This window comes from Mesitornis unicolor, unplaced genomic scaffold, assembly GCF_000695765.1.
Source record: "Mesitornis unicolor isolate BGI_N332 unplaced genomic scaffold, ASM69576v1 scaffold37106, whole genome shotgun sequence".
Taxonomy (NCBI): domain Eukaryota; kingdom Metazoa; phylum Chordata; class Aves; order Mesitornithiformes; family Mesitornithidae; genus Mesitornis; species Mesitornis unicolor.
The window spans coordinates 7,430-18,866 of record NW_010189541.1 but is presented as its reverse complement, the minus strand read 5'-3'; the positions used below and the strand labels follow the sequence as shown (position 1 = coordinate 18,866).

Sequence of the window (11,437 nt, the reverse complement as noted above, 5' to 3'; positions counted from 1 at the left end):
AGGACTGGCCCCAAAACCGAGCCCTGTGGAAGGTCCTTGAGGGACTGTATCTTTAACTAGCATTCTAGCTTCTAAAGCAGTTAGCATGCTTTTAAGCAAGTAGGTTAAAAAATAAGTGTTATTAAATAGGTATTTCCAGGAGAGAAAATTGCAGACCAAGTACCTGCTGGTAGCTTCGTTCTGGTTTGAGTGGAAGGGTTCTCAAGCTTCTTCTTTGTCTGCTCAGCTATCATTGTATCCAAGTTTTCTAGAAATCAAGGCAAAACAAAAGCAAACTCCAGTTATTCTTCAACAGATAGGGTGCAGGATCTAAACCATATTCTCTGCAGCAAGAGTTTGAACGGTAAGTAGAAACTCAAAGGAACAGTCTTCATCCTCGTCTCTGGAGAATTAATGCAGAGCCAACACTTAAAAGAACAAACCAGCACCTGTAAGGAACTTTGATCAATCTGATTAAAAACCCCCTGAACAACTACATTATAACAACTGGTGTACCAAATAGAGCCAATATTCATAAAAAGAGCAAATGTGTGCATATATATTCTAATTATTTAAGTCACGTAAGTCACAAAATATAGGTAACAGTATCTGTAGCAATTCATTCTGATGAAAGCTGTAAACAGGTTTAATTGACTTCATAAATTATGCAAGACTATGAAATAGGTGCTTCATTCTGGGAGGAAAATATTATCCTAAACTGCTTATCTGTCTGGATTTTATATGGTTTGATTGGAAAAGAAGCCGAACAAAAGGTTTTTAATTAAATTCAGATGAAATGAATATGTAAATTGAACTTATTAAAGCGAATATTTTTTTAAAGTTGCTGAAGTCAAGCATTTACCTGAAAATCCAGTGGGCAGCTGTGGCTGTGTATACAGCTCTAGAAGTCTAGAAGATGGTTTGATATGCAAGTTCAGGGCTGAACTCATCTAATTTGAAATTAAAGGCACTTCTTCATCAAGATGGACATTTCAGATATAAACATCATATGCTTATGTGGGAAAAAACCTGTCCTTTTGATACTACGCCCACTAGATACTCAGAAGTACAGACCATCACACAGTCTGCCGTATTTCCTCACTCGTATCATGTACATGGTGTAGAGCTCTTTTCCCCTTTATCGGCTTTTTTAAAATGCTCAGTTAAATACTGACCCAAAATCTTACAGATGTCAGATAGCTGGTGGGGTATTTTGGAGAGTCTTGGTTTTGAACTGTCAATATTCCCTTTATATAAACAGCTAAAATGTTCAGTATGAGATGTCACTGCGGCAGAGTTGATACTATAACGCTAGTGAATATTTTAGATCATCTCTTCTGTGTCAGGCCAACATTTCCATCAGCCAGAAGTATCTTTTCCCATCTGAAAGGTACTCAGCACTGAAACCTAAAGGTTAGTTTTTTAGCAAGCACATTTCTCCTCACGGCAGATCACCGTCAGCAGTTCTGCCTGCCACCTGATGAGCAACCCCATACTCCTCCCTGCCTGAGTGCTCCATACTTTGTTGTTTACAGAAAATTAAAATGTAAGCAGTTTTTGGTGGCACTCTACCTGATTGCACCCTGTCAATTCAATACCACATCAGGGTTTCTTTGTGAGAACTATTTTTCCTTTGGTACATGTCCTTATAATGTGATTTCTGACCTTGCCATGTGCCCTGCACTGACCAGGTCTGGGCTGGGTTACGAGCTGGATCAGACAAACTGAGGAGGAGAAAAAAACAAGCTAGAATTACACTGCTGGTATTGATGCCTCACTAATCACTTGATCCAAAGCTTACTGAAAAGACCATAAACATTCCTTTCAGCTGAGCTTAACATACTATTTTTTATCCTAAATCTAGTATTCCAGTAGTAATATAAGGATTTTTCTGTTACAAGTGGCACAGTTTTAAGGGTAAGATTACACAGCTAAGAATTTTGTGCTTCATTAAAGAGATCTTAATGAAAACAGAGTATTAATCTGGTGCTCATCAAGTAAATACATTCACTTAAAACCCCTTTGTCAATTCAAGTGAATAGACTATTCTTCACTAATTCATGCAAATGCAAAAATGTTGCTTATTTTAGGCCTTAATGCAGCAAAATATATTAAATTTGCCTTAATTTTAAGTGTAAACATAGTATTTTAAAACAAGTAAGAATATTTAAATGCTTAAAGTGGCACACAGATGTAAGTGCATTGATTCGTAGGTGCCTTTCACGTTCTGTCTTAAAAGTGTCTGCATTTAGGCACTGCTGCAGCAAGCTTGCATTGGCAGAAAACAGAAAGACTCCACCACAAAATGGATTTATAACCTGCTTAGACATCTCTAGATGTCTATGTCTGCATACTGGTAATATTTCCGCATGGTTTTGGTATGTTGATAGACCGTAGAGTTTAAAAGTTGGACACTCATTCACATCCAGGATGTGGTATTGAAGGCAATAGGATTTATACTCCTCCACTATTCAGTTACTTCTACAAATGCCATCAGGAATTCTACAGTTTCTCTGAGTCTTTCTATTTGGCTAACAATTTCATTTAGGTTCAATACATGGGTAATAAACAGTATTTATTACTGCTTTGTCCAGTGCAGTAACATGGTGATATGCACTATTTTCCAGTCATGTGCATTGAACAGCTACATCTGTGGATGAAGTCTAACGTGGCAATATCGACCACTAATTACCCAAGCTTTGCCACTAAAGCCACATTGAACATGGTAACAACTATATTCCATTTGCAAAGTTTTGTTTCATCAGTAAAGACATGGACAAGTTGATACGAAAGGCCTTTTAATAAGGACTGCATTTTACAGGAGGAATATTGACGCTATCTTGCTAGTGGGATGGTGTGTCAACATGAGTCTCAGGATTTCATAGACAGCTGAGGAGTTAACTATGTGAGCCTGCTCATTTTATGGGGATCATCTGGTGTACCTACATCTCTATAATTGAGAGGATGCTACCAGAGAATCCCAATTCTGCTTGAACAGGATTTATCGCCCTCTTTCCCCCTCCAGAATTACTGTCTTTAACAGATGGCACTGTTTCAAAACATGTTTGTACTTGTCATATGCGGCTAGGCCAGGGCTGAACGTTGTTTGCTCTGAGTTACACTGATGGAGTGAGTCATCTTCTCAACCGAGATGTGCCTGGCCGGCCGCTAAGCAACTGCATGTCATACCTGGAGGTCTAACAAGAATTGATTACTTTGCTGGTGTCATTTCCCTAGCAACGTAATTTTTACCGAGGAAGAGTTCAGCGAGGTACTGACCTTTCCACAGAGCCGGCCGCTTATTTGAAATGGCACTAATTAAAACAACAGAACAATAACCACTGAGCTAATGGAAATGACCTGGTTGGTAAAATAGGTCACTCCTCTGGCGGCCGGCTTTCCGCGGAGCAGTGTAATCTCATCACTCCAAGCAGACACCGGGGTCAGAAGATCTGGTTTCTGCCTGGGCTCACTTTCTAACTTGCTCTTTGATCTGCAGTGACTCACTGAAGCAGTCACGCTGCAGGAGGGCTCGAGTGGGCATTCTAAGACACCCGAGGTCCAGTTTCTACCAACTGCCACGCACTGAGGGATCCTATCGATTGCATCTGAAAATACAAATTCCCAGCACTTTGGAACCTCTGAAGTCCTTCAAGCTGGGCATTAAAAAAAATCTGGATCACACGAAAGCAGAATGCTTCCCTGTACTCTGAGAGAATGCACTGCGGTAACACCCTTTAAACCCATGGAAAAAGTCACTAGGTGAAAAAAATATTACAAATTGAGTGACTTTGTTCTTATTAGAGAGTCAGAAACTAATGTACCCATCCAAGTATTTAATGGGATTGGTAATGGAAGCCTGAAATGGACCCTCCTCTATAGACAGACAGGTTCAGGGTGTTTTCTGGACTCTAGCAAATTTTCCTGCAAAGGGTTTTTTTCATCTGCACAATTGTCTTGCACCCGGGAGGCAATTTCACATCCTATTCTCATCAAATTGACTGAAGCTGAGATTTCATGTCATTAAACTTCCGCAGAAAGACCTGCTTTGCTGCTCTGTTTTCATACAGCACAGAAAGGCTGTGTTTATTAAAGGAGAAAAAGGGATGATCGTGCTACCCGAAATCAATCTTAATGATAGCTGAAAAGTGAGTTTACTTAATGAGCTCATGCACTGCAGCAGCTTCAGCTGGAAAGCTTTGTGCTGATGACTGCTTTTATGAGATGCGCACATTTCAGGCATTAAAAAAGCACAGCTCTCCCAGGGCTCTTCTGTCTCCTGCAGCAGCAGATGATCCTTAAGAGCTTGCGAGGCCTTTTTCCATCTGTGACAAAACTCAGGACATCTCAGTGCCTGCTTCTGACTATTCTGTGGGGAACAGCACACCTGATTAATTCTTTGGCCAAATCCTCCTTTTGGCTTGCATGAGTGCAGGCCCAAGAACTGTCAACATCCGCTGGATTTTCACCAATGGAGCTAAAAGCAGCGTTTGACCTTTAGTCAGCTCGTATATGTATCATGCATATGTCACATAAACTGCTTCAACTGCCATGAACAAGACAAATCCCTCCATTGTGGCATCACAGATGGGTGTCAGCCTTGCAAATCTCCTGTTCCCTTCCAACTCCCTGCCTGACATGTCAGGATATGGCATTTTCTCTTTGAAGCTTCCCGGTTGACTGGTCTGTCACGGTGGTGCGTCTGAGGCCTGTTCTGCCACGAGGAACGACACGCCGAGTGACAACCGCAGGTAGCAGCATCCTTTGTAAACGGATTGCAGGCAGGATGGCCAGCGTGATTGGAAATAAAACAGCAGCAGTATTGCCTGGCAATCAGGTTAAAAGCAACTCAGAAAGTAAAACACAATGAAATAGATTTTTGTTTTGAGGTGAAAAAAGTTTTGATCGAGTCTCCTTTGTTGTCCTAGTGGAATTCCCTACCTCATGGGCTATTTCTCAGATTTATCCTTTCACTATTCTACAGGCATTTCCTTTGCATTGCTCCAGGCCTCCTAGAGCAGAGTGGTGCGGTCCTTTCTTAATCCTTTCCCACCCTGAGGCTGCTACGTGGCCTGTGCACACATCTGAAGCATTTGACAGCGTGCACTTTATAAGCATGACGGTTTGGGACTGAAGCCGCCTCTACTGCAGGAGTGGGATGGAGCTTAGCTCTGGAAGTGCAGTGACACCCTCTTTACCCCACACCCACATCATCATCATCTCAAATCATAACTTATGGTCTCAGTGTTCAGCTGTCAACAGAGAGATACCGAATTCAGAAAGTAAGGGGGTTTTTTTTACGCAGCTATTAAATATAGCGAGAAAAATTAAAAGCGCCACCGTCCTCTCTTTAGAAACACAAACCATTTGGTAGGATGCGAAATCTAGACTTCCAGGAACTAAGCAATATCCTTGTCAAAAGAGGCACTATGAGGAGACATAGATTTCTTACCAAGTACCCAGTTGGGAAAGCACAGAGGAGGCAGTGAAGGGAAATGGAAGAAGAGTCAATATGTTTGCAAGAAATCGCCGCAGATTTAAAGGGTAGATAGAGATAAGCAAATAAATCAGTTTTGGTTCTTGTACTCATGATTTGATAGTCACGTAACGTGGTGGGAAAAAGTAATTAGTAACACTAAAATCACTGGATCTCTTCCAAAAAGATAGCTGAGAAAATTTAGATGCCAGAAGTACTGCGCTATGGCACATGCTGCCACTCTCGTGGCGCTCAGTTTACGGTAGTGTGCAGTGGTCCTGCTGTTCAAGAACTGTGAGGTTTCCTGTCAGGGACTTTTCACACCACAGCTACCCATTTTTTTTCTTTTCTACGATGTGAGAGTCTGAATCGAGGGAAATAGGAGATGAGATCCAAGCAGTGGGGGCAAAAAAAAGGACATTAAAGTGTTTGAATGAATGCAGAAATAGCATGGGGCAGCCATGGAGGAAGCATGGGATGGGGCTGCAGGATGAAAAGCTGCAGTGGGCTCTGCGATCCACATGCTTTCCAGATTCCAGTCTTGTCTTCAGCCTCTGCATACTCTGTCCCCACATCCTTTTAGCTCACCCCCATGCCAGTTCAGCTCGGGTTGAACTATTCACATATGCTTTCCACCGTCACTGCTGCCACTCAGTATTCAGCATCCTGCCCCCATCTGAGGTAACCCTGATTCTTACTTGTCAGATATGTGAGAGTAGATAATCTTCATCTCCCTCAGAACAGTACAGTACACTGGCATCTGTGTCACTTTAGTTCATCAGATACAAAATAAACAGCAGAGAAAAGAGAGCAGCCTGAAATTAAATAGCTCCCACTGGCAGCTGAACGCATCGGTCCTATGATAAAGTAATACTGGGCAAGCAAAATCACCAAAGGGGAATTCAGACAGGGAAAACTGATTAAAGACTGTGGTGCTTATGAAAAAAACCTACAATAGCAACAAAGAGCCCTTTGGAAAAAAAAGGACAATAAAGAGAAAAAGAAGGTATTACGCATGAACAATTCTCTGAATGAAATACTGTCAGTGCCCTTCATGTCCCAGGTTGAAACGAAGGGAAGAACAAGAGGTCCACATAAAACTGTCCATGCATCACTTGCAGCCTCTGGCACTGGTTTAGCCACAAGTTCCCTCACTGCTTTGAAATCACACAGCCTGCATCAGGGAGCACCTGCTCCTGGAGACAGTGAGTAGGGGAAAGATGATGCAGGTCTGCGCTGTGATCTGCTCTTTGCCTCACGCTTCTGGCTCCGTGCCTGTTGTTTGCCTCGCGAAACAAATACGACGATCAGACCTTTGGCCTGCAGCATCTGCGCTGACGAGAACTTTGAGGCTTAGTCACAGTGTTCAAACGAGTTCTCCTCTCCCGAGAACAGGCCAGATTGTGTCTGCAATGCACTGACCTACACCAGGGAAACTGCAGAGCTCTGCCTTCATCAGAAGTGGGGCTGCTGAGGGCACCAAGTGTGAGCGCGAGGGGCAGAACAGCTATCCCGTATTCCTTAGCATGGAGAGACAGGGTATGTTAAAAATCAATATCGGGGACTTTCTGCCTCTTCTGTTTCCCCTGTTTGTTTTTTTTTCCCATGCAGCCTCAGTCTGGCTAAAAGAGAACGCTGTAGTAAAACAATATCCAAAGAGTAACTTCAGAAAGGGGCCAGACTGGTGAGCATACCCCAGCAATAGCTCACCAATGACCCAGCCATCTCCCTACTGCCAGTGTGTCTTGCAGTTTGGTCTTCTTTCCAGTTGTCCACGGAGGACAAATGATGAGGGGGCAGAAGAGGTAAACAGAGACATCTGTTCATGGCCATTTCTACCCAGCACAATCTCCTACTCAGTCACGGGGGAGAGTGTGGATTCTGACAGTGAGTCAGAGCCAAAGGGAGGTGGTGTGAGCTTTGGTCTGGGCTGTGGAAGGAGGCAGCTGACTCAAACGCCGCATACTGATGAGCTGGAGCAACTTCTCTATTCTCCCTCCTAATTAAAGGGGGGTTTGCTCCCCAAGCAGTCTGCTGTGGGCTGTGTTGTACACTGTGGCTCCACCAAGTCAAACGCTCTACTACAGGGAGGCAAAGAGTGGGATCCCCCTCAGAGAGAGCAAAGCTACAGAGTGCTCAAAATCAACTTTCTTCCAACTCTTTTGCCTCTTTCTGTTCTCCAGTGGTTTTCAGTTGCGGAAGACACAGAAGCCCTGATTTAGAAACTGAAGACAAAATGACCAACCTCAATCATAAGACGTGATAAAATACGCACTATATGCGGTATCACGACGAAGCTTCTATAACTGTGAGACAGAGAAGTACTGATGACAAAGCTCTGCTGCATGTACTAGTCGATAAATGACAACTCTACACAGGAATACAATGTGCACGTACCTAACTTACATTTCTAGGGTAACAGTTCGTTGGATGACACATCCTTCATTTGGTTGGGGTGGCAATGGATAAACTTGCTACGAATCTACTCTTGTAAGCAGTGCACAGCAGGAGAATATAACCAATGTACTGTGTAAAAAGAACCCGTACATTCACACTGGTGCCTCTAAAGAATTTTGCTATCATCTCTGAAAGCTCTTTTTTTTTTTGTGGTCCACTAGGCTCTAATTACAAGTATTTCCTAGAGTGCTTCTAAAACTCACTCATTATTTTGCTCTTATTAGTAGGAGATGATTTACAAATGTATCTGAACAAACTGCCAGAAACCATTTGTCCCTGCTTCTAAGCTGGCAACAATATTATTAAAACAAACGTATTGCAGAACTACAGTTTACCTTACACGGTTACTATAAATGGAGCTTTTACCAGGGTGGCAGTGGACTGATGTGCCTTCGTTTTAAAATTAGCTAGACAGGCCGGCACGTGCAGGAATAGTCACTCAGCACACAAAAAATTCCTCCTCTTTGTGCGATGTAGAGGAAGCTTTTCCTTAATATTGATCTGGTCTGTGATAGACGGCTCTGACAGAAAAGCTATCAGAGTGAATCTCCACTATGACACTACTCATCAGACAGAAGAAAAATGAAGGGGAGCATGGTATTATTCACAAACTAATATTCAAACAGTACAAGTATCTATGCAATGTATTCCTTATTCTGCTCTGCTAAAACCAAAGAGAGTTTTGCTCTGGGCTCAAACAGCACTTTTCCCCTCGAAGCACTCAGCACCATGAAGAACACAGTCCTTTTAGTTCTGCACGGAAAATTCAGTGTCAGCTGTTTGTGCAACAGTAACAGTATGAATACCATGAATAATGAAATATTTTACGCTGAATCAGTCATTGCTTCTCTGAAAGCTTCTCACTGCTTTCGACTGCGTATGATATGGAGGGACTCCAGCTCTTTCATTGCACTCTGTCACTGCACCCTTGTAAACACCAGTCACTGTTTCAATAACTGTCCTAAGTTCCTCCCAATACCCAACCTGCTTGGTGACAACAGCCGTGCCGCTAGCAAGCTGGGACAAGCAAGGAGAGTTCAGCTGCTTGGACATTTGGACATTTGCTGACAACCAACCCAGAGGTGGATAAGTTGATGCCACACTTGGATCTAATTCACAAGCCACCTCTGTAATTGTCATCCTGTGGCATATGATTAATTACCTTCTGCTATCTGTACCAACAGTGTTTGTCCATTCCTTAAATTGCAAAAAACATTTTAAAGCAGCTTTCAATCCTCAGAGAACAGACAGATAAGCTTTCTAGAAAGGTTTCTGAAAGCCTTTGAACAGGCTGGAAACATATCCTGAGGAAGGATTTGCTTCCAGTACATCCAAATACAGCATTCTTAGTTAAGAAAGTAAAGTGTGATAGAAGAGAGTGGCATTTTGCCAGCAGCAGGGCAATTATCAGATATGATGCATTTCAGCTGAATGCACATTTTAGATCAGTTCATTACAGCCTCCCTTCAGTGCTTCCGGAGCTCTACTTTCTGAACACACACTGTAAAAGGTAGGCAGTAATTTTTCTCCTCTTTCATATATATGAGTAAGTTGGTGTTTGCTCTCTGGGTTCCGTGTTACAGGTTATATTTAGCACACGGAAAGCTTTTAAATATGTATAACATAACATTGAATATGCATATTAAAACATGAACTTCCTCTTCCTTGCATTCGTACGTGTGTGCGTGTGTGTTCTTCTTGCACCACACTGCAGCACGGTCCTTTACAACTTAAAGCTAAACCTAATAACATCATTCACTGCAGCAGCAAGACACTTTCCCCTCAGTGGGATACAATGACGATGACATAATGATGGGGTTTCCAAATCCCAAACCAGCTGTTACTGGTAGATGCATTCAAATTCACTGTCTCTGTGTCCACGTGAGAGGCATAAAAGCTTGTGACTTGATTCAGTAAATGATTTATTATTTTGAATGTATAATTCAGGGACAGAGCTTACGCAAGCGCTTCAGCCATAGAGTGGGGAAAAGTCATATAGGCAGTTTCCTACTGCAGTAAAACAGAGACAGGATATCATCCATCTGCACAGACCCAGTAGGTATTTTCCACCAACTAGCATGGGATCTGCTCACTGATCTTGGACTGAGGCGACAATTAAAAGCTGCCAATGTTTTAAATTGGTTCTTCTCTCTGACAGACATTCATACAAATTCCTTTATCTGCTAGAAATAAACACGGCTGGGCATCAATCCCCTCATCCAAACTGCACCAAGAAGCGCAGTACCTCTTCAAGCATTACTGGGTATATTACGTTGTAACTTTTAGTTGAATAAGGATGGCAGTGAAACTGCTGCCGTGCTTATGGATACGGCAAGAAGCTAAGATTCTCCTGTGCTTGCTGTTCTTGAATATTTGAGAATATCAGCTCAATAAACAAAGGTCAGCTTTAAAGCAATTTCTCAACAGCAAGTCTAAAAAAAAATATACCACAAAAGCAACTTGAGACCTATGAGAAAGCTTTTTCCACTGCAGTAAGTTGCTTTGATAGAGTACAAAATCCCTCTCTGCATAAATCACTCATTTGCAAGGCAGAGTCTGGATACATCAGCTGATACTCTTACTTTAAATCCAGACTAAATCAGACCTCTGAAACTCTTAACCTAATCCCTGCCCTCTGTACTCTGTCATCACGGCAATTCGTATCCAGGGTTACAGTATTTATTTACTCAAAGTAAAGCCAATGTGAACAACTGCCCTGAGTTTTAGCAGGAAAACCGCATCTCCAGTGTAATTCTATTGTCTGAGTGGCCTTGCGTCAGGGATGAATTCAGCCTATTAAGTTTTGGCACAGCACTACCATTGAGGGCAATATCTGCTCAAGCCATATTAGCTTCATCTGTAGAATGACACTGTGCTTGTAACCAACCATTTCTGCATGTGCATCTTCCTTTAAATGTACAAGCAGCCACAGAAATAAAGAGCTGAACTGTAGCATACGTTGCCCAAATATTCCAAAATTCACGGACAATTAAGAAAGTAAAGGGATACTTTTGGTCAGAGATATGATGAATTCTTTAGAGAGGAGACACAGCCATGCACTGAATGTGAATCATGAGCCACTGGATTTTTTGCAGCCAAGCAATTGATAATCAGGCTGCACAGTTACAGTTGCATCAATCAAGCACGTATCTGCAATGGCCCGTATCAAACAAGCCAGCAGAAGTCATGAAAGATCATTACCAGTACTATCTCTGTGACAGGATGATTTATTAGGCTGGGAAGTTACCATGATGTAAACAAAAACTTTTCAGGCTAACCCAGACCAGGAATACTTCAGGAACATGAAAGGGTTGTGCAGAGCTTACGCAGACAAGCCCTTCTTTCGTAGCTCTGTTTGTTTAACTAAAAAGGCTATCGACAGTTAATGTAAAAGAATTTGTAAATGCCTGGAGAGGTGCATGAGAAAACAAAACAAAAGGAAAGAAACAAAAGCAGGCTGTTCCAAAATCCCTCTTCAGGAAATTGTAACAATTTTACGAAATCTGCACAGCCACAGACTCTAAA

The 11,437-nt window shown here is 42.2% G+C and overlaps 1 protein-coding gene across 1 annotated transcript in view; it reads right to left on the bottom strand.

Moving 5' to 3' along the window:
• Nucleotides 1–163: 163 nt before the first annotated feature.
• SCG3 (secretogranin III) overlaps nucleotides 164–11,437 on the bottom strand; it is a gene marked incomplete at its 3' end in the record, with an annotated part of 18,587 nt that continues 7,313 nt past the window's right edge. Inside the window, exon 9 of the mRNA XM_010186120.1 lies at nucleotides 164–247. Coding sequence (XP_010184422.1) covers nucleotides 164–247 — 84 coding nt within the window. The remainder of the gene's footprint in view (nucleotides 248–11,437) is intronic.